General features: G+C 46.7%; 1 protein-coding gene and 1 pseudogene across 4 annotated transcripts in view; one reads left to right on the forward strand and one right to left on the reverse strand.

The window, feature by feature from the left end:
* Positions 1–459: 459 nt before the first annotated feature.
* Positions 460–7,745, forward strand: LOC100458400 (Down syndrome critical region protein 9-like; annotated as a pseudogene).
* A 326-nt stretch (positions 7,746–8,071) lies between these two features.
* Positions 8,072–25,831, reverse strand: part of VPS26C (VPS26 endosomal protein sorting factor C) — a 44,974-nt gene continuing 27,214 nt past the window's right edge. The window contains exons 3-9 of one of the 4 annotated variants that reach the window (XM_063720769.1): positions 25,038–25,181; positions 23,025–23,174; positions 17,962–18,042; positions 17,003–17,077; positions 12,817–12,967; positions 12,249–12,401; positions 8,072–10,289 (exon numbers count right to left, since the gene is read on the reverse strand). In XM_063720769.1, the coding sequence (XP_063576839.1) occupies positions 10,207–10,289; positions 12,249–12,401; positions 12,817–12,967; positions 17,003–17,077; positions 17,962–18,042; positions 23,025–23,174; positions 25,038–25,181 (837 nt within the window). In that variant the 3' untranslated portion in view covers positions 8,072–10,206. 4 annotated transcript variants of the gene reach the window in all.

Here is a 25,831-nt window from a genome sequence, read left to right on the forward strand (position 1 = left end):
TCCCCTTCCCCTCCCTCTCTCCATTTTCCTTCTCTTCCCTTCCCTCCCCTCCCTTCCTCTCCCCTCCCCTCCTTTCCCTTCCCTTTCCAACAGGGTCTCAGGCCGGGTGCAGTGGCTCACACCTCTAATCTCAGCACTTTGGGAGGCCGAGGTGAGTGGATCATGAGGTCAGGAGTTCAAGACCAGCCTGGCCAAGATGGTGAAACCCCATCTCTACTAAAAATACAAAAAAATTAGCCAGGCGTGGTGGCAGGCATCTGTAATCCCAACTACTCAGGAGGCTGAGGCAGGAGAATCTCTTGAACTTGGGGGGCGGAGGTTGCAGTGAGCCAAGATCACACCACTGCACTCCAGCCTGGGTGACAGAGTGAGACTCTGTCTCAAAAAAAAAAAAAAAAAAAAAAGACAGGGTCTCAGTCTGTCGCCCAGGATGGAGTGCAGTGGTGCAATCCCAGCTCACTGAAGCCTCAACTTCTCAGGCTCAAGTGATCCTCCCACTTCAGCCTCCTGAGTAGCTGGGGCTAATTTTTTTTTTTTTTTTTTTTTTTTTTGTAGACAAAGTTTCTCTCTATGTTGCCTAGGCTGGTCTCAAACTCCTGGGCTCAAGTGATCCTCCTGCCTTAGACTCCCAAACTGCTGGGATTGCAGGCGTGAGCCACCACACCTCGTTTGGTATTCTTTTCTCTGTGATTTTCTGAAAGAGTTTGTGTGGAATTGGTATTTCTTCCATAAATATTGGTTAAAAGTCATCACTAAACCTATCTGCGCCTGTAATGTTGGGTTTTCATTTTGGTTAAGTTCAAAATATTTCCTAATTTTGATCTTCTCTTTAACCCATGAGTTATTTAAAAGTATGCTATTTAGTTTCCAGGTATTTGGAGAGTTTTCAGATATTTTTCTGTTACTAATTTCTAATTTAATTCCAAGAGTCAGAGCATATACTTTGTATAATTCAAATCCTTTTACAATTATTAAGACTTTGAGTTGTTTTATAGTCCACAGTATAATCTATCTTGGCAAATGTTCCATGTGTACTTAAAGTAAGAATTGTGAGCCGAGCGTGGTGGCTCATGCCTGTAATCCGAGTATTTTGGGAAGCCAAGCAGGGCAGATTGCTTGAGGTCGGGAGTTCGAGACCAGATGTTGTGCAATGTGCCAGACAGTCCCAGAGAGTGAAGTCTGGTTCTGTGCTCGGTAAGACTTTTCAAAGTCCCACTGACCTCCACCTACATCCATGCTGCTGCCCAGTGATGTGAACTGCATCTATATATATATATATATTTTTTTTTTGAGATGGAGTCTTGTTCTGTCACCAAGGCTGGAGTGCAGTGGCACGATCTCGGCTCATGGCAACCTCCACCTCCCAGGTTCAAGCGATTCTCCTGCCTCAGCCTCCCGAGTAGCTGGGATAACAGGAGCCCACCACCACGCCTGGCTAATTTTTTATATTTTTAGTAGAGACGGGGTTTCGCCATGTTGCCCTCCTGGCCTCAAGTGATTCACCTGCCTTGGCCTCCCAAAGTGCTGGGATTACAGGCATGAGCCACTGTGCCCGGTCCATAATTTTAAGATTTCTAAGAGCTGAATTTGAAAAGTAAAAGTGAGCCAAGTGCAATGGCAGCCACCTGTAGTCTCACCTACTTGGGAGGCCGAGGCAGGAGGATCCCGTTAGCCTGGGAGTTCTGGGCTGTAGTGTGCTGTGCTGATTGAGCATCCACAGTAAGTTCAGCATCAATATGGTGACCTCCTGGGAGTGGGGGACCACCAAGTTGCCTAAGGAGGTGTGAACTGGCCCAGATCAGAAAGGGAGCAGGTCAAAACTCCCATGCTAATCAGTAGTGGGACTGCACCTGTGAATAGGCGCTGCATTTCAGCCTGGGCAACATAGCGAGACTACCTTTCTCAAAAGATAAAAAATAAGTAAAAATAAAAAGTAAAAATGAGGAAATAGAATTTTAGAAATAGAATATAGAATTATATTTTGTTTAGTATATCTAAAATGTTTGAAAATCAACATAAAATTATCATTATTATTATTATTATTATTATTTGAATTGGAGTTTTGCTCTTGTTGCCCAGGCTGCAGTGCAGTGGTGTGATCTCAGCTCATTGCAAACTCTGCCTCCCAGGTTCAAGCAATCATCCTGCCTCCGCCTCCAGAGTAGCTGGGATTACAGGTGCCCGCTACCATGCCTGGCTAATTTTTTTTTTTCTATTTTTAGTAGAGACGGGATTTCACCATATGTTAGCCAGGCTGGTCTTGAACTCCTGACCTCAGGTGATCCATCTGCCTTGGCCTCCCAAAGTGCTGGGATTACAGGCGTGAGCCATCACGCCTGGCCTAATGTAAAATTATTAATGAGGTATATTACATCTTTTTTTTTTTTTTTTCTCATCCCAGGTCTGCAACATCCAGAGCAGCCACATTGCAAGTGCTCAGTAGCCACATGTGGCCAGCACACATGGCCCATGGCAACTGTGCTGGACACGATGGGTCCAGACCTCACTTCATTTTATGTATAAACACCAAGTATCTTGTGAGCTTTACTGTACATGAATTTCTCAGGAATGCTGTAACTGTGCACATTGAGGTTTGAGGTTTGATTGCCCTTTTGTTGTTTTTTTCTGAACGTTACTAAGGGTTGTTCATAATTTTGGAAGGTAGTATTATCCAATAGCCCCCGCCCTCTCTGCGTCTGCAGTGTGAGTCCCCTGCACAACACGCACTGAAGCCGCTGCCTTTGTAGCTCTCACATTCATGGTGATTCTACCCGAGGCCATGCACTGAATATGTCAGTATCACGGCTTGATATCTTCCAGTTTAGCTGTGCCTGAGCATCTATGTACTGAAATCAGTATTATTTTATAATACATTTCTTTGTTTTTTGAGATGGGGTGTCACTCTGTCGCCCTGGCTGGAGTACACTGGCGTGATCTAGGCTCACTTCAACCTCCACCTCCTAGGCTCAAGTGATCCTCCCACCTCAGCCTCCCGAGTAGCTGGGACCACAGGCACACGCCAGCACGCCCAGCTAATTTTTTGTATTTTTGGTACAGACGGGGTTTCGCCTTGTTGCCCAGGCTGGTAGAATACATTTCTTAATATTCTTTTATTTATTTATTTATTTATTTATTTAGAGACAGAGTCGCTCTGTTGCCCAGGCTGGAGTGCAGTGGCGCGATCTCAGCTCACTGCAAGCTCCGCCTCCCGGGTTCACGTCATTCTCCTGCCTTAGCCTCCTGAGTAGCTGGGACTACAGGCACCCACCACCATGCCCGGCTAATTTTTTGTATTTTTAGTAGAGACGGGGTTTCACCGTGTTAGCCAGGATGGTCTTGATCTCCTGACCTCATGATCTGCCCGCCTCGGCCTCCCAAAGTGCTGTGATTACAGGCGTGAGCCACTGCACCCAGCCCATTGTGATTTTCTTTGTTGCTATGCATGTAATTGATTTTTGCAGTTTCCATGGATTAAAAAAGATGTATTTGCTACCAGATATAAAGGAAAATGGTGGTAAAAGTACACTCACTTCTTATCTTTTTTATGTATGGGATTGTTTTTTTGTTTTGAGACAGAGTCTCACTCTGTCACCCAAGCTGGAGTGCTGTGGCGCGATCTTGGCTCACTGCAACCTCTGCCTCCTGGGTTCAAGCAATTCTCATGCCTCAGTTTCCCAAGTACCTGGAATTACAAGTGTGTGCTACCATGCCCGGCTAATTTTTGTTTTTTTTTTTAAGTAGAGACAGGGTTTCGCCATGTTGGCCAGGCTGGTCTCAAACTCTTGGACTCAATTGATCCGCCTGCCTCGGCCTCCCAAAGTGCTGAGATTACAGGCATGAGCCACTGCGCCCAGCCATGTAGGGGATTTTGAATTTAACTTTGAACTTGTGTTTTCTTAATACATATTGGTGTCGAAAATTGTTTTAAAACAAACATGAATATTTAAGATTTTAGTTTTTTGCTCCTTTCTCTCACCTTTCTGCAGCTAAGCCTGGGTGCATCCTTTTTTGGTGTATCATGCGGCAGTACATCTGGGCTCCTGGCCCAGCCTCCCCACGTGGCCCCATCAGAGGCTATACATCTGTAGACAGAAAAGCTGGTCTCCTTCCTTTCACTTAAGACCCAGAGGTTGTGGTCTAGTTCTTGAAGGTCTAGTCCTTGACCCAGGTGGGAGACAGTGACCCCTGAGAAAGGAAGTGACCACACCCTGCTTTATGGGGCCTTTGCTGACCAAACCCTACCTCTCATAATGCTTTTCTTTTGAGTTGCTTTCTCCTTAAGTCTTCATGCTCAGCCTCCTACCACAGCTGGACGTTTGTAAAGGGAACCAGAAACATCTTCTGGGAAAATGACAGTTGATGCAGATGACAGTAAACCATAATCTTTTGGTATTATCCTGACCCTTGGTCCTGATCAAGCTGGCACTCCCCAGAATCCGACAAGATACAGACATAGGCACAAATTCTGTCTTCGTACTTTTCTAAGTACTTAAAACCTCCACAGCATATGTCTTTTGTATGTTATACACAAGACTGTAAAGAGACTGGCTGGGGTTGGACATGAAAAGCCCTACAAAGTCAGAATCCTGCCAACCTGTATGGGGGTCTATCCAAGGAATTCCATCTTACCAGTGACATTCACAGAAAAGCACAGTAAAGCACAGGGGATCCTTGCTGAGTTTGAATTCCTCAGTGTGCCTTTCCGCATCTTTTGAGTGATATACTCTAATAATTTGACTGCATTTTGTTTGAGTATAGCTGGATCCGCTTTGATTCTACAAATTAGGTGCCCTTCTGTTTCTTAGTAATGTCATATTCTCTGACCACTGTAGCCACTTAAGATAGTCTCAAATATGAATAATTTTCAATGGCCATAGTGGAGAAGATGCTGACCCAGGAGGCTTATTCTCACCTCCACCTCTTAGACTCACATGTATGATTTTTTTCCCTCCCTACCAAAGTGGCTAGTTTTGACAGCCTTTAGGTTGCAGAATTGTTTATATTTGAAAGAAGACCTTACCTTCATAGAGCATTTTCCCGGGCAATTGTTCTGCTTTGTAAGTTTTTAATATCTACTCTTACTCGGAGTCCCAAAATGAGTTAGCTTGGGTAGATCTCACAATGAAAACCGATTTCTTCGCATAAAACTTTATTCTACCTTTTTGAAAACCAGCTGGAAATGATGAATGGTGGCTTCAATAGTAGTGGTTCACGAAGAACTGATCATGTCCCCATCAATGAGGTCTTACCCGTGGCAGGGCAATGGCGATCTACTGTAATTCTGTATTGGTTGTAGTAAGTTGGCGGAATATCAGGCCAAGAATCAACAGAGCTACGTGGCTTAGGCAGGTCAGTTTCTCTGTGCCTCAGCCTGCTCACCTGTGAGACGGGAATAATAAACACCCCTCAGAAGGTATTGTGAGGTCATTCACTAAAGGACATTTCAGTGCTTTGAATGGGTCTGGAACATACCCTGGTATTTTTACTCTACATAGAAGAAATCAGTCCTAGAATATAATTAGATAGGAGTTTCTGGTCCTTTAATCACTCGCCTCCTTCCTAAACTGGATCCAGCTGCAAATGATTGCGTTAGTCTCAGGACTGCATTTTCGTTTGACTCAGCTGATCAAAACTGACACCATTCTAAGGCAGGAGAATAGGGTCTGGAGGCAGTAAACCTAAGGCCCATTCACGCTGACTTCCTAGAACTAAATCAAAAGGAAAACCCCAACTTTCCACATCCAAGTAACAAAAGGACCAGAGGCTACTCCCTTTGCAACCCCCCTTTTTCCACGTGGCAGATAAACTCTAAGTACCTCTGACTGGTCCCCTCCCACAGCCAATGAGGCTGTTCACAGGTCAAGACTTCATTTGCATAGGAGTATAACTTGGTAACTTCAGCCTCTGATTGGTTCCTTTCTGCAACGAATCAGATGTTTGCATAGGGTATAGCTTTATAACTTCGCTTCAGCCTCTGGTTGGTCCTCTCCTGCAACCAATCAGACTGATTATGGTCCACTACTTCATTTACATAAGGTGTACACCAAGTAACCAATGGGAAACCTCTACAGGGTATTTAAATCCCAGAAACTTGTGTAACCGGGCTGTTCAGCCTCAGGGGCTGCTTCCACCTTGTGGGGTGTACTTTCATTTTCAATAAATCTCTGCTTTTGTTGCTTCCTTCTTTCCTTGCTTTGTGTGTTTTGTCCAATTCTTTGTTCAAGAACGCCAGGGTGACGTAACAGTTCAAACCATGAAAAGGTAACAGAGCCCTTGGCACGTCTCAACATGTGGTGACACAGCTAATAACCTGTGATGCACACATGGGAGCAAATGCATAGAAAAACTTGTCAATGACACGGCAAAGTAAAACCCAAATGAAGCAAGGTGAAAGAATGGGCTGCAGCGCAGGCAAAACTGCACCACGTTACAGACTGCTCGCCTGGGATGGAACGGTGGGGAGGTGCGCAGACGGATGGACAAGCGCCTGGCAAAATGGATTTGGTTTCCTAGACCGCTAATGCAACCAACAGTTCCCTCCTCACAGGGTCGCTATAACGAGGTAACATAAACAGCACTTAGAAGACGGCCTGACCCAGAATAACACTAATGTTCACATGGCTGCGACTCTCAGACCAAAATCAATGGCCGGTATCTACTGAAACTTCAGCAAGACGAAACCACGGGAATGGCGCTCCGTTGAGTAAAGCAACGCACAGCACATCACATCACATCCTCCGTAGCGGGAGGCTCTGGCCTCACCCGAGCGGCACTTCCCGGAAGAGCCCAGGATATTCGGGGACCGGCACCGGAGATCGGCCCAGGCCCCCTGGCGCCCAGCTGGCCGCCCTGTTGCAGCTCTCATGCCAAGACCTGCGCCTAACGGCAGGGATTCCGGCGGTCATCATTTATTCTTGGCGCTAAGCTGCCGCTTCTCTTTTCTATCACCACAGAGTAACGCAGACCCCAACGTTTCCTTCCATTCTGAGCCAACCACTCCAGCAGCCACCGGGGCGCCAGGTTATGCTGGGGCTGCACCACCGGATCCCAGGCTTTTGAAGCCACGCCCGGGCGCGGAGGATGGGCAGGATTTGCCCCGTGAACTCTCGCGCACGCAGGCTCCGCGCGAGGCCCGGGCGCCCGAGCGGGGATTCCCTCCCCTATCACCAGCTCTAGGGTGGTGCCCCCCGGCTGTGGAGCCCAGACCCCGGCCGTCCAGCAGCGTATAGACTAGCCCCTGTCTGCGGCGTAACTGCACCGCGCTGGGGATCCGCCTCCTACCGCCAGGGTGAGGGCGCCGTCCTCTAGCGTATGCTACGCAGGCGCGCCCTGCCCTCCCGGTCACGTGCTAGTGCTTGGTCACGTGACCACGCCTACAGCCGAAGAGGATGGAAAAATGCCGCCCTGTTCCTGAACAGGAAGCGGAAGCAGGAAGGAACTGAGAACACCGGCATCTGCTGCCGCCCTGAATCAGCGTTAGCATGTGGAGGTAACCTCAGCCCCCAGTTTTTGAAGAAGGTAATTCAGATTCAGACACAGGAATTATGGTGAGGGTAGAAATGGACTGGAAGGTTCGTTCCCCTTGCCCACCAAGACTCCAGAGCAGGTGGGTTCCTGATATCTACTCTGCATGAAGCCCTGGGCTTTCCGGACCTCCCTACTTTTCCTTAGAATTCACAGCACAGCTGAGCCAAAATGTATTCCTGCCAAAACGGGCATTTCCCGAAAGAAAGTATTGTTTTAGATTCATTGTTCACAGCCTTTCTTTCGTCTCCTCTTCCTTTCCTCATCTCTTGCTCTAATTGGAGAATTTGACAACTCTGAACCTCTGACCGTGGATAACCCCAACTCCAACAAGCCTGGGCAAGAGTGGGACGGTCGCAGCCCAAGGAAGCCAAAATCTGAATTTTGCCTAGTAACAGATCATGGAGAGGTCAGACCAAGAAGTGGAAGGAAGTGGCCGGCCTGAGGCCTTTGTTTGGGCCACTCAGGGTTGAATGAAATGATAAAGGTAGCCACGTTGTCTGGAAGCGCTTCAGGTAATAATTATTCTCTAAGGAAAGCAGTCATATTTATATCCATAAAATCAGTTTATTAAATTACATAGCAATATACATCCCAAACCTTTTCTCAAAATTGTCATTAGCTTTTTAAATTCATTAAATATTTTCATCTCATTAAAAATGGTTTCTTCCTTTAAAATTTCCCAGAAAGTGTGGCCTCTGTTTTCTGCTTCTCAGTTTAAACACATCATCAAGGATAATTAATAATGTCAGGTGAGCATAAAAGATTATAAACCAGAAATGTATTTTCTGGGAACCAAGTTTCCAGTGACTCAGATAAGTTTTATTAATTTCACGGGTGAAGCCCCTGGATAAAGCAGTGCCTAAATCAGGCTTGTTTACCCTTGGCATTGTGTCACCAAACACTTTCAGGATAGTGGAAGTACATACAGCCTGGGAGGCCTTTGGCCTGAGCCTGTTTTGGCCAAGCCCATCCAGAATGAAAAGTACAAGAGAAGGCTAGTGTGTGTGCAAAGTAGCATGGCTTATTTTGAGGTCCTATCAGTTGTGGGCCAACAAAACTGGCAGGATTTGAAGGAAGAAATGTATTGCAATAGTCCATATCCTTCGAACCACAAAGGGAGACTGAGGAAATGCTGGCTTCAGGCCAAAAAAACCCTGGCTCAAAACAGCTTCCTCCAGTGGCTCAGAGGCAGACCAAGTTCATCAAGTCAAGGACCTTTTCCTGCTACCACTTTGCGGAGAGGGGCCTTCACCAGCCCGCCCTGCACGAGTCTCTGCCGTTCAGAACGTACCCAGTAACAACAGGAGCAAACATACATGTTTTCCCCTCATGTAACTTTGCATTTAAATATATTCTGGGAAACTGCTGGGCACAGTGGCTCCCACCTGTAATCTCAGCACTTTGGGAGGCCAAGACAGGAGGATCACTTGAGTCTAGGCGTTCAAGACCAGCCTGGGCAACATAGGGAGACCCTGTCTACAAAACATTTAAAAATTAGCTGAGTGTGGTGGCACTCACCTGTAGTCTCAGCTACTCAGGATGCTGAGGGGAGGGATCGCTTGAGCCAGGGAGGTTGAGGCTGCCGTGAGCTGTGATCCTGCCAGTGTGCTCAGCCTACGCGACAGAGTTGGGAAAACTCTGTCTCTCTTTCTCTCTATGTATGTATATGTTCAGGGAAATGGCAGCGTGAGATTTTATGGCTTTATTCTTGAGACTTCAGAAACACTTCAGCACCAGCCAAATCCCCCCATGAGAGCGAGGAACACTTTTCCAGTTGCTTACAAATTTTAAAGTTATAATGCAAAATGTTGTAAAAAGAACTACAGAGGCTGGGTGTGGTGGCTCACACCTGTAATCCCAGCACTTTGGGAGGCCAAGGCAGGGGGATCACAAGGTCAGGAGTTCAAGACCAGCCTGGCCAAGATGGTGAAACCCCGTCTCTACTAAAAATACAAAAATTAGCCAGGCGCGGTGGCAGTCACCTGTAATCCCAACTACTCGGGAGGCTGAGGCAGGAGAGTCGCTTGAACCTGGGAGGTGGAGGTTGCAGTGAGCTGAGATCACGCCACTGCACTCCAGCCTGGGCGACAGAGTGAGACTCCGTCGCAAAAACAAAACCAAAAAACTACAGAACAGAGTAGGGGTGGAGGGAAGTCAGGCATTTCCAGTGGCTAGCACTTTGCGCTCTGCCTTGGCGAGTATCTGCAAACATCCTGACCATCGAGTGTGCTTGCAGCCATCCTGGATGTCAACTGGCCACAGACCCTTTGCTATGGGGAGTCCCCAGCTACATCCATTAGCAAGTCAGAGAGGTTTCCTTTTGTCCCCATGATGCCACTCTCCAGCAAGCTCAAACTGCTATCACAATTGTTTTACTGTACCTAAAAAGGAACAGATAAGGCAAGAGCTACAGTCAGTGTTTTCTGTGAAATGGTCTTGGCAAGTAGCATTAAGAAATCTTGTTGAATTTCAAAGAAAAGTTCTCATTAGAGGTGCCTGTTGGAAGCAGAAGCCTCAAGAAATGAGGAAGGGAATTTAATTTGAGGGTCTGTTTCATTTCTGATACAGAATAATCACAAAAACAAGCATATGCCGCTGGCTGTAGCTCCCCTTAGGATTTGGATAACCAGCTGGATTTCCAGATGGCCACTCCCGTTTTCTGTGCTTCCCTCCTCTGGGCTATATCCTGCAGAGCTTCAGCGGGAAGTTCTCCGTGATGAGGTGGTCGGGGTGAAGAAGCACCACGATGTTCACCTCAAATTCTGAGAAGAGAAGAGAGGGTGGATTTATGCTCACTGTTACCGAGCAGCGAAACCACACGCCACCACCACTGCAGTTGCAGTAAGCTCTAATGGCGAAGGAGCACCCGATGCGGGTGGGTTTCATTGCTGTCCCCTCAGCGCCACCCCGACCTTTCAGCCAAACCGGTGGAGATGACTATGCTGATGTCTGACTACCTCTGTCAACTTTCTCTAAGTGAATTTTTGTCCTCTCATCTTGGAACATGAGTGACCAGGCTTCACCAACTACACTTTCCCTGTCCCTTTGCTTTCCTACAAAGGATATTCTAGAACCCTTTCAATTCATTTGTATTCCTTTGCCTTATTTTTACATTTCCTACGGTTCTTAATGAACTAGCAGACCGTGAACCAGCCCATAGCTGTCTGGGCCCATGTCCCCAATCCCCAGGTGAGAAACAGTCTTCAGAAGCAACAATTTCATTGTTGCTCCATTGGATATTATTCATCCATCACCTTTCAGCAAACAGGATTCCTTCTCCACCTACTCTTCAGCTGCTATGGGTGGGCCTTGTTGATCATAACAAAAGGGGTGTGTGTGAAGAGGAGAAGTACCTGACGACGAATAAGCACCATGTCCTTCCCCAGTGTGACGAGGGGTGGGAAGGGCACCGTATGGGCAGAGGGCACACTGTGCCGAGCCCCACACTGCAGCAGCTCACCTGTGGAAGGGGCCTTGGAGTCAGTGCCCACCTGTGGCTGGGGTCTGCAGGACAACATCCCCGTGTGGGAGTGTCCACCTCTGCCCAAACATCAGTCACGAGAAGAGTCGGCCACCAGCAGTGCCCGGCCTGTCCTTCCTCACTTTATTGTCACTACATTAGAGCGCTCTGGGCACTTCCTGCCACCACATCCTTCAATGGGTTCTCCACCCCTCTTGTTGTGCCCCCCAGAAGGGTGGAGGGTGTGGCTGGAGTGGACAGAGAGGGATGCCCAGCAGGCATGATAGGGAGCTGGCGGGGGCTTTCCTTTACAGCAGGAAAACAGCTGCATTGGAGCTGCCATGATACCCAGGCACTGCTTACAGTCCGAGTGAGTTCCAGTCTCGGGCCTGACCGTGCATTTGAGGTCCCTTGCACACAGTTGGAGGGGAACACAGAGGTGCTGCTCTTGATGCGGATGCAGTGCTCACTCCTGACTTCCAACCTAGAGGTCCCGAGCTTCTCTGAATCACTGTCCCCTGCTACTGAGAAGGTTCGGTCCCTTCCTACTGGGTCTCTCTGTTCTACTTCTTCGTAGTGTGGAGTGATCTCCCAATTAACATGATTCTTACTAAGATGGAGGTACCATTACAATATTTATAGGAAGAGTTAAAAACATGGAAATGTTCATGATACAATGTTAAGGGAAGACGACAGAATATAAAAGGGTGTCTGTGACCTGATTCAGATCCCATGGTTAAAATATGAACACACAGGTTCATGGAAACTCACTAGAGGCATCTAGGCCGCCGGGCTCAAGGCCTTCCTGCTGCTGAGCACTCACTCTGGGGTTTTCATGGGTCCTGGACCTTCACACAGAGCCACTTTCTCAGTATCCACACCACCCCTGCTCAGGTGGTGCTCACTCACGTGAGTTTTCTTCACGGAGCTCAGCGTCACCTGCCTATGTCTACACAGAGCTCAGTGTCACCTGCCCATGTCTACACTGATGTGGGTCTGTGTGTCTCCCCATGTGACAGTGGAAGTCCCACAAGCACCAGGACTGTCTGTGGGTGTGTCCCCTGTGCGGCGCAGCAGCTCCTTAACAAGGCTTTGTTGAGCAGCCGAAGAGCAGCAGGCTCTGAGCTGTATGGCGTGTGGCAGGCCCTGGCACTGAGGGACCGAAGGGTGGCAGGTTCTGAGCTATGTGACCCACAGCAGGCCCTGGCACTGAGCGGCCCTTCCCATGGGCCCATGAGGGCTGAAGGCGAGTGCCACTTACCCACTTTGAAGTTGGTGGTCTCCAGTGTAGGGCAAGTGAACAGCCTAGGGAAGACCATGTAGATGGGGACAGAGAGGCCCCTGCACACATCCCCGTCGGCGATCTGAATGTTCTGAATCTCCGTGGCGTCGCGGGCATAGCCTTCTGCACACCCTGGGGGAGGGAGGCCGCATCACGCAGTCAGGGCCAGCAGAGGCTGTGGGTCCACATCCACACGGGCACCACCCTCCAGGTCTGCTCCAAGAATCCTCCAGGGTACCCTCCCCTCACTTTCCTCAGACATGCGGTTACTGCTAAGGCACAGCCACGCTCCTACTTTTGCTTCCCCGACATCCTCTCTTTTTTAGAGTCAGGGTCACGATCTGCTCTGTTGCTCAGGCTGGAGTGCAATGGTGCGAGCTCAGCTCACTGCAGCCTCAAACCATCCTCCCACCTCAGCCTCCTGAGTAGCTGGGATTACAGGGGTGCACCACTGTGCCCAGCCCCCCAGCATCCTCTTAACCATGGAACTCGAGGGTGGCAGTGGAGGGGGACAGGCAGGCGCAAGGCCTGGTGGCACGGCCCTCACCGCACGTCTCCACGCGCACCAGCTGCAGCTCCACGCTTCTGATGGCGGCTTCCGAGCTCTCCACCACCAGCTCTCCCGTTAGCGGCTGTGTGATGACACAGTTTGTTGAGTTGAGATGTCCTCGAAGGAGAAATTTGGGAAGCAAAGCTCTCTAAAACAAAATGAAAACAAATTCATCAGAATGCAGGCAAGGGGGGAAAGTGCTCCATACTTTGGTGCAAATAAAACCTGGAAGCGAAGTTGGATAGTGGTTATATAGTCCACCGGGACCGTCTCACAAAACGGGAAGAAAGGAACAAAGTACTGACGTCTTGGACATTACCCGGCTGAATTATTCAACAACTCTCTACATATGGCACCTGACTGACACTCTGTGTACAGAGAATGACTCAGAGAACCACCCTAATTGCCTAGTCTCAGAGCTAGAAAGCTCCTTTTTACCAAGAAATAAGACGAAAAAGTCTGAGGGAGTCGCCATGGTGTTCAAGACAACCTGACACACACACAGTTAAAAAAAAAAAAAAAAATCCCGGCCAGGCACAGTAGCTCAAGCCTGTAATCCCAGTGCTTTGGGAGGCAAAGGCAGGAGGATCACTTGAGGCCAGGAGTTCAAGAACAGCCTGTGTAACACAGCAAGACCCCATCTCTAAAAAATGTTTTAAAAATCAGCTGGGCAGGCTGGTGCACACCTGTAGTCTCAGTTACGTGGGAGGCAGAGGCAGGAGGATTGTTTGAGCCCAGGAGCTTGAGGCTCCAGTGGGCAATGATTACACCAGTGCACTCCAGTCTGGGTGACAAGAATGAGATGCTGTCTCTTAAAAAAAAACATTCAAAGATGTTCCCAATTGTACAATTTTTAAAACCCAAGACATTTATTTTATTTCATGGAAATTTAAAGAAAACTAGTTTCTTTGACGCTTGATGAGAAGCCTACAAACCTTTACTCTGCAGACAGGACACTGGCTAGGAAGGACTGGTGATGGTCTAGAGCAGGGGTGTCCACTCTTGTCGCTTCCCTGGGCCACGTTGAAAGAATTGTCTTGGGTCACACATAAAATACATTAACACTAATGATAGCTGATGAGTTAAAAAAAAATCACAGAAACAAAATCTCATGTTTTAAGAAGGTTTATGAATTTGTGTTGGGTCACATTCAAAGCCATCCTGGCCTGTAGGCTGTGGGTTGAATGGGCTTGGTCTAGACATAGACAATTTTTCTAGGAATCTTTACCTCTGGCTGGATCCCATTACTGAAAGGATTAGAGATTGGCATACTACTGTCCAACAGAAACATAATGCAAGCTGCGAGTGGAAGCCACATATATAATTTAGAATTTTCTATAGTCACATTAAAAAAGAAGGTAAAATTAACCAATATATCAAAAGTGTTATCCCTTCCACATATAATCAATATCAAAAATATGAATGATGTTTTACATTCTCCTTTTCATCCTGAGTCTTTGAAATCTGGTCAGTATTTACACATCCAACTCAGCTACTTGGTCCAGCCATGTCTCCAGGGTCAATGGTGATGTGTGGCTGGTGGCCACCTGACCAGGCAGTGAAGCTCTGGACCTGAAAAGCCCGGGGCTGTGGACCTGGCAGTCCCCAAAGGTACAGACCTCTGAAAAAGTCTGCATTCAAGATTGAGCTTTTATTTATTTGTTTTTATTATAAACATTTTTAGAGACAGGGTCTTGCTCTGTTGCCCAGGCTGGAGGACATGGCTCACTGCAGCCTCACCTCCTGGGCTCAGGCAATCCTCTTGCCTAAGCCTCCCTAGTAGCTGGGACTACGATTGCATGCCACCACACCCAGCTAATTTTTACATTTTTCTTTTGTAGAGACAGGTTCTCACTATGTTGCCCACACTGGTCTTGGAACTCCTGACCTTAAGTGATCCTCCTGCCTTGGCCTCCCAAAGTGGTGGGATTACAGGCATGAGCTACTGTGCCTGGCCAAGACAGAGTTTTAAAAATAACTAAGAGAAGCTATTTGTGTAGAAAAACAAAAAGCAGTAGCAGTACACATTAAAATTCTTTTAGGCGACTGATGAAAAAGGAAAGCTTTCAACATTCAGCTCAAGATACTGACTAAACAATCATTTTCCCTCTCCTCCCACTGACATGATATTAACATATACAAATAAAATAAACCTATACTATTTTGAGTCTGAGCTCCAGCCTAGTAGTTCCTATAAAGCTATCTTATATCCTTCCAATAAATCTCTTTTCTACTTAAAAATCTACAAGATTTTCTACAATAAATCTCTTTTCTACTTAAAAAGCAAAACAAAAAACCACCAGTGGAATTTTGTGAATAAGCAATTTTATTTTATTTGCTTTATGTGTTATTTTCTTATTTTCCAACAAAAAACTTGAATGGTTCTGTCGAAAGAAAAGTTCTTCATGTTTACAGATAAACCTGTACCTAGAAAAGCCACAAGGAACGCCCTGTGGGGACCACCCCAGTGAAGTGTTTCTGTCCGATAGAAAGTGGACAATCTGGCTCCCAGGAGTTCGGGGCACCCGTCCTCCAGGTGGCAGGGGGAGCGCTGAGAGCGGGTGTGCTCGCAGGGCGTGTGGTCAGCCTGCCATCGGGCGGGGGCCTGCGAAGGGCAGTAGGCGGGTATCACAGGTGAGCTCACCAGACGGGGGAAGCTGCCACAGGCTGGCACCACAGCTTCCTGCAAAGGGGATCTCCCACCTGGAAAAGCAGACTCGGGGCAAGGTAGGACAAGCGTCCCATGTCATTCACGGCCACAATGCAGACAGCGAGCCTCTGGACTCAGGAGACAAGCTGCCTACAAACACCCCGGCCACGTGCCACACCCAGGGCAGAGCGCCTCTGATGAGCGTGTGCTGAGGACCAGGAGAACAGGTTCTCACTTGGGCTAAGGATACAGCCTCTACAACACCACCACACACAGTAGATCCTCATTTATAAATGTAAACTGACAACCAAGGATCAATACACATTTAAGGAAAACAAAAGCAAGAAAAAGCAAGAAAAAGACACACACACTCGACAAACAGAACCAACCCCTGAGAAACAGAATCAATACAGGAAACGGAGATGAAAGGCCACTGCATCCGTAATGGAAGCAGCAGCTATCCTGCAGAAGAAACGGTGTCTAGAAATGAATCACATTACTGCTGAGGTCAGCGCTTCCGCAGACAGGCTACAGAGGTGGGAGACGGGAGTCTGAGTGGCCCACTGGGGTCGCATGCCCTCAGAGCCCAGAGAGGGGAGACGTGCAGAACAGACAGAGGAGTGGCCTTTCCTCCCTCACCTGTCTGAGAGGCTCCCCACGACACATGTCCAGCCTCTGAGGGATGAGGCCAATGAACTCCCAGGGCCCAGGCCTCCCAGCTTGTCCTTAACTTGATCCTAGTCAGTGTGGTCCAGACAGCAGAATAAAGAATTAGAGGAAGGACGAAAAGTTACATCCAGGAAGAACTACAGGACTCCACTTTAGGAGAAATGCATGGCAGTGGATGAGAGGGCAAGATCAGGGAGGCCGCGGTGAGGCAGAGTTTTGGACGGGCCCAAGTTCACCGTGCAGCTGGAGGGACCAGCTGAGCCTCCACCAGGGGCTGCCACTGACAGCCAGCCAGCCAGACAGCCCTGTCCTGACGCAGGAGGTGGGAGAGCTGGGCTGGCACTGCCCAGGTGTCTGTGTCCTCACTGTACCTGCCCTGGCCGTGAGGCGTCCACCACGGAGGACACTGCAGAATCTTTAAAAAGCACGTTGCTGCCCGGCCTCTGTCAGGTGGGAATGCTGGGGAAGAAACTGCAAACTAAACATCCATGGGGGATGACAACGGGCCAGGGCGCCGGGCGCAGGCCCTGGCTAACCATGAGAAATGAAGGGACGTGGCCGTGTCATGGGCAGAGGGAGGTCTTGGGGGCCCATGATGCAGTGAAACTGAGGGAAAATGGTGAGATTAATAGACATGGACCCTCCCTGAGGAACTTTTCAAAAGCAGTCCTCTTCTAAGCTGCTTTACTGAGCTTAAAAAGGAAATCAAATTGAAAATACTGAGTAATTTGGGTACAAACAATCAGGAATGCCTGCTGGCTGATGATGTGATTTCCAAATAAAGACCACCCGGGCAGTAGCTAGTCCGTGGGGTCTGGCTGCTGGGAAGATACCCACGGCATTCGCCTGTGCGGGATGTCTTACCTCTCTGGCATTCTGTAAGGTTTCAGGTGTAATCGTGAAGTGCACGGGACTGGGACTAAACTTCCCCTTCTGAGGCTAAAACGAGAGGTGAAACCGAAATCAGCAGGTGAAGGCCAAGAGTTCTGCAGGTCAAATAGCTTTTCCCTTTCAAAAATAAACCAACGGCAGCCTGGCGACGCAGGAAGGACAGGGGACTAAGAGGAGCATGCCCAATTCCCCCATCTCGCTGAAACTCAGTTCCCTCATGTGTAAAATGAGGGGAGAGATGTCTTCATCTCTAACGTGCCTTTCAGAATTTTAAAATCAGATCTAAGAAACAGAACAGTGTTATTGGCAGGTACTTATTTGAAACCTCTCAGCACAGTGACCCTCCAAAGGGCTCTTCACACCTCCCAGATGGTCCCACTTCACAGACGAGGAAAGTGGGGCAGAGAGCTCAGTGACCTGCTCAGCTCAGTGGTAGAGCTGGGAGGCTGAGCATCAAACCCAGGAGGTCAGGCTGCTATTAGCCTCTGAGCTATAGAGCTGTCTACCTGAAGAATCATACTATAAATGTTACCAAAACAGCAGTAACAGTGATCACCTCCACGTTACATAATTTCAGAATCTATAGATACAGCCGAGCTTCATGAGAGCCTGCCTGGCATCTTTTATCCAGGGGCTGGGATGCAAAGGGCCAGTCTACCACCCAGAGAGCCAGGGGGAGGAAAGGTCCCGCCCGATGTGCCGACGTGGAGTCCCTCTGGCCCGCGGCCTCAGCTGGGGGACTCTGGGCCAAGGACAATGATGCATGCGTGATGTGCATGCCACTGACTGTCTCTGACCCAGGAGTCTTGTGTCTTCTGCCAGCACCCATGAAACAGTAAGAGGCTAAATGATTAGCTTGTAAATAGGGTAAAATCTCAGACCCCATGGGAGATTCCTGTCATTAAGCACCAGAGTCCCCGAGTGAAGCTTACAGCGGAGTGAACGATGAATTCACAGGTCTTTGTCAAGTCCTTGGCCAACAGAGACCGCTTCATGTCACAGCGCAGTGTATACTAAAGGGGAGAGTTAGAGGAAAAAAGTTCATTTTAGTGGGATTTGCTTGCATCTTGGAATTATATTCAAAGAGACAAGTCAGTCAACATATTTTATGGAAACGTTGTACAATCAGTGCATTATAGGAAATTAACATACATAATATATAATAGGATAGTTAATGTTCAAAATAAAGGCATTTCTGTTTTAAAAATGAACCACTTTAAGGTTATTCTTCAATCTGTTTGCACAGCTGTCCTGCAGTTGGACCCACTGGCAAACAGGTGCATGGTCCCACCTGTAGCAGGGAGCAGGCTGGCGAGACAGAAAGGGCAGTGCACTCAGGAGCAGAGGCCTGGCCAGATCCCGTTGTTGTCTGCCTTACTGTGCGAGCCCAGACAGATAACATAACTTGTCTGAGCTTCTGCTTCCCTTCTGTAGAATGGGGCTCTTAAGACCCACCTGCAGCAAGACTCCAATGAGATCATGTGTGACAAGCACTCAGCACAGGGCTGGCACACAGCAATGCTGGAAAACAGCAGCTACTTTGTAAGCAGGATTAGAAAATCCATACAGTGAGGACTGCAACCCTGGGACAGCACCCAGCATGTCACAACCCTTCCTTGCCGGGCACCCGCTCTGAGTGCACAGTACTGCCCTGGGCACCAGAGCCAAGCTCAAGGTCACACCTGGTCCTCAGGGAACTTCTAGTTGACTGAATATGCAGTAACCCACACATCCATCAACCAACTTCCACAAGGGTCAACTCATGGCTAATCTTATTTATTGAGACATCTGAGGTCTCTCTCCATCTGCCAACACACAGATGTAGGCTGCACTTCAAAGAAAAAGTGGGTTGGAAAATAATGCAGCATCGCACTTGCACACTTGCTTTTTTAATGTCGCAGAGCCGCGTTCCATTTCTCTGCTGTCCTTAGGTTAGTTTTCTGAGCTGGTTGCTACCATGGTGCCTACTGCAAGGTAAGCTCTATTCCCCCAAGGGGAGCCCCACTGCAGAGCTGGTATTGAGCTTAAAGCAGGCTTTGAACGGGGACTGTTGCTTCAAATCCCTGTCCGTGAGCTGAGAGACTATTTAAAAATGTAATTCTATAGCAGGACCACTGTTGTAATGCCAGTCTTTAAAAAAAGAAAAAAATCACATAATCCACGTTTAATAAAGTTAGTTGTTGTTTTAATCATCCAGGAAAAACTTCAGAATTATGTCAAAAATAATTTTCATAACTGGGACTCTATGCATAACTGAATCTTCCAAGAAGCTATATTCGTATGAACAACCTGTCCACATGAAATAAGAAGTTACTGTATATTTAAGGTACTACTGGGAGAGTAAAACATTGTTTAAAAGAATCATACCTTATCTGCAAGGATCTTGATGTAGAACACATATACAATATATATATTCTTTTTTTGTTTTTTAATACGGAGTCTCACTCTGTCGCCCAGGCTGAAGTGTGGTGGCATGATCTCAGTTCACCGCAACCTCCACCTCCTGGTTTCAAGTGATTCTCTTGCCTCAGCCTCCCGAGTAGCCGGGATTACAGGGGCGCGCCGCCATGGCTGGCTAATTTTTTTTTTTTTTTTTTGAGACGGAGTTTCACTCCTGTTGCTCAGGCTGGAGTGCAATGGCATGATCTCGGCTCACTGCAAACTCTGCCTCCTGGGTTCAAGCAATTCTCCTGCCTCAGCCTCCTGAGTAGCTGAGATTATAGGCGCCCACCACCATGCCCGGCTAATTTTTGTATTTTAGTAGAGATGGGGTTTCACCATGTTAGGCTGGTCTTGACCTCAGGTGATCCACATGCCTTGGCCTTCCAAAGCGCTGGGATTACAGGTGTGAGCCACGTGCCTGGCCTAATTTTTGTATTTTTAGTAGAGACGGGGTTTCACCATGTTGGCCAGGCTGGTCTTGAACTCCTGACCTTAGGTGATCTGCCCACCTCGGCCTCCCAAATGCTGGGATTACAGGCGTGAGCCACGGTGCCCAGCCCTGTCCATAGTTTGAAAGTAGACTCCAATAAAAGGAATTTTTAACTTTGAAAAGGGATGACTAGGATCTCTATAAATTAGTGCTGAATATACAATTTCAGCAGACATATTTTATGTTATAGTATAAACTCTTGCTAGCACAGCTACAAGAGTAAAGCAAGAGTAGAACAAACCTAATAAAACTTGCCTACAATCTAAATTATTGTAAAAAGAAGTAGATGCACAAAGGGCAACTACGGAAGACTCTGATGATCGTATGAAGTATCTAATAACAAAGACAAACATGAATGCAACATGACTGAGAATGTCAAGCTCTTCATCTAAAAAATGACAAGCAAACCAAGCCTCTGGAAGTCAGGAATATAATACTGGCATTTTATATGTATACATATATATGTGCATATGTGTATATATATATATTTTTTTTTAATTAAAAAATTTTTTTCTTAAGAGATGAGGTATTGCTATGTTGCCCAGGCTGGACTTGAACTTCTGGGCTCAAGTGATTCTCCTACCTCAGCCTCCCAAGTGGCTGGGATTACAGGTGCATGCTGCTGCACCCAGCATGTCTATATCTTTTAAATCCTTTATTCTGCTTTATGATTTTTACCATTTTACATTATTACAACACAATTCAATTTATAAATGAAAAATTTCTTGGCACATAATTTAAGAAAGATGATATTAGGGTTTAGCAACAAAAGTTTCTATCCAAAGAAATGTGCCTATGTTAACCTTTAGAGTAAGTGCAGTAAGCAGTGGGGGCCGAGGAGTGCTGGTCTGGACCTGCAGGCTGAGGCTGGCCTGTGTGACCACAAGAAGTCACTGCCGTCTCTGGGCGGCACTTGCTCTACTATAAAACTGTAAGAAAAAGACCTGCCAAATAATGGCATGAATGAATGAATGGATGATGACAGATTTAAAAAAACATAATCTTAGTTTCTCTTAAGTTTATTTTCTCAAAAGAAGCAAAGACAAATTTCGATATGAATCAAGAATTAATGGATACTTGAGAATTTTTACAAATTCTGATAGGTGTGCAAATGTTAACTGTAATTATAGAGACGAACGTCCTTAGTTTTTGGAGATGCGCAATGAGGTATTTTGAGATGAAGTATCAAGACTCTGAAACTAACTTTAAAATGATTTAGAAAAAAATCTAAATTTTTAGGTGAACAAAGATGGCAAAATACTATTAAGTGCTGAATGACAATAAGTGTGATAAGCTCATGGAAATCAGAGGTTAAGCTAAGAAATCTCTTCATTGTTAGAAATCGGTGATTGGGGAGGTGCTGAATTCCAAATTGTAGTACTCTGAGGTTAACCCTCAAATGGTAAAATCTGATGATGAAAAGACGAGGGTAGGGGCAATTATTCCCTTTACTAAGGAACTGACCACCTGTTAACTCTCCTACTATATTTTAAGTAGCCTCCAATTTACACACAGCTCTGTAGGAACACAAGCACGCAAGCTTTTTGTTTTGTTTTCTTTTGTAGAGACGAGATCTTGCTTTGTTGCCCAGGCTGGCCTTGAACTCCTGGGTTCAAGCAATCCTCCTGCCGTGGCCTCCCAAAGTGCTGGGATTTTTTATAAGCGTGAGCCACTGTGCCTGGCCAGCACACACGTTTTCTGTGTATATCTGAACATCTGTCTTGGCAACATGTGAAAAAGGATGGGGTTTCCAATTTGACTTTAAACAAAGTCATCTTCTTTTGGTAAGTCTTGATAAACGCAGGAGTTAACAAACATGATCACTGAAAAGGTGATCTTATTCCAGTTTCTAGTGAACATACTCTTGTATTTTTAAATAAACCATATTAAAGAACTACCGTGTGGATAAAGCAAGTTGATACTGATTCTGGGTAGATAATAAAAATAATTTTCAAAATGAAATGTTCAAGATATCTTCAGTATTGCCAAAAAGGCATTTTTCATTCAGTTTCTTTCAGGGTGGAAATAGTCCTAACCTAGAAAGCTGATCAGAAGACTCCCGCCCACATACCAGCAATTGGTATCTGCATGGCCACGTACGCAGCTTCCTCTGAATCCAGGTACTACTCAGTCATCACTGTTGCTTCCTTGGGGCTGTCCAAAGCCTTTGGTGCTAACAATAAAGGACTAGAAACACTTTTATTCTTCACAGAAAGATGTACATCATACTACATGTGTTTCTTCTGGACAGATGTCTTAGGCGATTCATAAAACTCCCATACAGATGAATCTTTAAACACTCACAGGGGTTTGGGGGGCTTTTATTTTAAAGGTTCTATTATTTTCAGCAGGATAATGTATCTACTAAGGCCAAATTATTGGCCAAAACTTAATAAATCAAAAAAATTCCTGACTTTCATCCCTCTTGCATATAAGACTGAAGAGTTTTGTCTCATCCAGCAAGGGAAGCGCTGCGAGGCTGCTATCACAAAAGTATCTTTCTTTCTGCTGAATAAAGGAAAGGCTCTCTCACCCCGCGTGGACTCCACACTGCTCCTGAGACAACAATAGCAGACTGTCAAAGACGTCCTTAACCAGCAGAGGTAGACAGGAAGTCATAATCCACTTCCCCTCATTGACAAGGTTTGTTCAATAAAGAATACCAGCCTATGTCAAAGTAGTAGCCTTTGGGTGTTAAACAAAGAGATACTTGTAAGTATAAAATAGACAAGTTAATGCTAGTGCCAGAAAGAAGTTAGGGCATGTCTGTTACGAGACAATAAAAGCATCCCTTACAATGTGAGGTGGCCTGCAAAGAGCCCAGAAGAAACAGAGGGAAGTTACAGCACAAGTGCCTTGAGGCTCCCATCAGAAGTAACGGCCATACATCAAACGCATTTATCAGGGAAAAATGAGAAATTAACATGGAATACACATGCGAGGTCTCAGCAATAAACACAGTATTAAATTCTTGGGCCCGTCTACTAATGTTGAGAGAGAGACCACACCGTTTTTCAGAAGAAAACTTGTGAAGTCAGTCGCGTGGCACTAGGAAGCTCTTACCTGAATGTTGACAAACACGCCATGATACGTCTCATACAGAACTTTGTTACCCTTCACGTGCAGAGGAAATTCAAAAGGGATTTCTGTTTTGCCGCTGGGAAACTTCCCTGGCTTCACCATTTCTATGTTGCTGTTGATAATCTGGATAGGCTGTAAACAAAAATCAGTTCAGTCCATCAGCATGCACTTGGAGATGTCCCTTCCAATTACTAAAAACCTTCTGAAGGACACAGCACACTGACCCCCTGGAAGCCACCATCCTGCTGTCTTGGGCAGCTCTGCGCTGGGTCTGGAGATGAACAGTGACTTGGCTCTGTTTTTTAAGACTCTGGCACAATAATGATTCATTTACAACATGAGACACATAGGTGCTTGAGACACATGGGAACTGAACTGATATATCCCTCTCTCTTCCCCAGGTATCTCATTTAACTGTTTTAACAACCCCAATCTTCAGGATCAAGAAGCAGACCCAGCACAGTGAGGCTGCCTGGCTAACAGGGCTGACGTGTGAACCCACAGCTCCCCCTCACCGAGCCCCGTGCTCTTCCGGGCAGCGCTGCCTTTGCTCCTGACAGCCCACCAGCTTCCTCGGAGCCTTCCTGCTGCAGCCACTTGGGGAGAACAGGCCTTTCCTCCAGCCCTGTGGCCTGCACAGACCTCCTCCGCTGGGCCTCCAAGGAGGAGCAGGAGGGTACTAACATTTGGAACCTGCCTTCAAGGCACGTATTCATGCTTTTTAAGCATTTATAGTTTAACATCAGTGGCTCTGAGAAGACCCATGACTTAGGAAGTGAATCTCTTAAGTACTAATGGATTAAAATAAAATTGTAGAAAACATAGGAAGCCCCTAAATCTGAATACTGTGAATGCACCTTTCTCTGTCTTCACTCTTTTCCCCGCAAAACTTAAAGCGTTAATATGTCCTTCAGGAAAAGGAAACTGTAAGAATAGAGAAAGAGTTTACATTCTGGAACACAAAACTCTACCCTAAATGACAAAAAGAACAGTTACTTGCTCTATTTTCATCTTACCTTAGTGTCAAATCAACAGTAGCACAGACACAGCTAATAAAAGAACAGTTTTGATTTTGCAAGGCGTGTAACATAAGCCACAGGCACAACTTCTCAGAAGAGCTGTGATCTTTTTTTTTGGAGATGGAGTTTTGCTCTTATTGCCCCAGCTAGAGTGCAATGGCGCCATCTCAGCTCACTGCAACCTCCGCCTCCTGGGTTCAAGCGATTCTCCTGCCTCAGCCTCCCAAGTAGCTTGGGCACACGCCATCACACCCGGCTAATTTTTTGTTATTTTTAGTAGAAACAGGGTTTTACCATGTTAGCCAGGCTGGTCTCGAACTCCTGACCTCCAGGTGATCTGTCTGCCTTGGCCTCCCAAAGTGCTGGGATTACAGGCATGAGCCACTGCACCCGGCTGTGATCTTTTTAATGGCTGAAATTAATACATTTATAGTTCTCCTAATCCTATTTATCAAATGGGAATAAATATAAGCAGACTTTCAATAATGGGATATACTTAGAAACAAAGTATCTCCATTTTCGCAGGTTGATTAGTAAATATCAGAAGTATAACTACCACCATCCCTTGCAAAATAACAACAGATAACAATAAAGGCACACAGCAAGTGAAACCCACCATAAACATGTCTTTTTTAAGAGACATGGTGTCTTGCTCTGTTGCTGAGGCTGGAGTAGAGTGCTGTGATCATAGCTCACTGCAGCCTTGAACTCCTGGGCTCAAGGGATCCTCCTGCCTCAGCCTCCTGAGTAGCTGGGACTACAGGCACGCACCACCACACCCGGCTAATTTTTGAAGTTTATTTATAGAGATGGGGTCTTGCTATGTTGCCCAGGCTACTACTCTCAAACTCCTGGGCTCAAGCGATCCTCTCGCCTTGGCCTCCCAAATTACTGGGATTACAGGCCTGAGCCACTGCGCCCAGCCCAACATTTCAATATTGAACTAAAAACTTGTAATCTAAGCATTCTTTCTTACCTTAACAGAATTATAAAAAGCTTCGAACACACCCACACTTTTGGCACTGAGCTGGAGGTTTACAGTTCCTTCCATGGTCAAAGACACTCCTTGGTGCTGGACTGAATCCTTACTCGATATGACCACCACGCCAGAGAGCACTTCCTGGGAGAGAAAAGACAGCCACCAATCAAATTAGCATGCTTCCTCCATTCTACCTTGTTTATTAGCAAAAGTAGGTCTCCTTCATCATCAATTTGTTTAAAGATCCAGACATTCACTGAGACACCTGGATACCAGGGTGGAGAAGGCCCAGGTCCTGGTAGGGGACAGATGCCCACTGATAATGACGTGGCAGCCTGGACACACCTGACAGGGAGCACCAGGGTGTGGGGATGAGAAACCTCGTCCCGTCACTGCCTCTCAGACATGTCTTCATTCCTGGTTGGGGAATCTCAACAGATGTCTGAGTTCAAGAGTGCAAAGAGAAGGGCCAGGGCAAATGGTAAGTTCCCAGTGATATCACACATGGGCATGGATGAGGTCCCTTCAAAAAGAACACAAGAAAATAAAACCCTGTTCGTTAGGCTCTTTCTCAATAGCGCTGACTAAAATGACAGCACATCTGCAAATACATGAGTAATTTAACACAATGGTTAGCCTGGTGTCCTTTCTGCCCAGAAATGCCTACTGTGAGCAAGACTGGAGGTTATCGGTGCCATCCATGAGGCAGCAGCATGCCACTTTCCAGAAGGACTGCCCTGTCCCTGTGGCTCCTGCTCACACCAGGAGGCATCGGTGCCTCGATTCCCTTG

This window comes from Pongo abelii, chromosome 22, assembly GCF_028885655.2.
Source record: "Pongo abelii isolate AG06213 chromosome 22, NHGRI_mPonAbe1-v2.0_pri, whole genome shotgun sequence".
NCBI lineage: Eukaryota > Metazoa > Chordata > Mammalia > Primates > Hominidae > Pongo > Pongo abelii.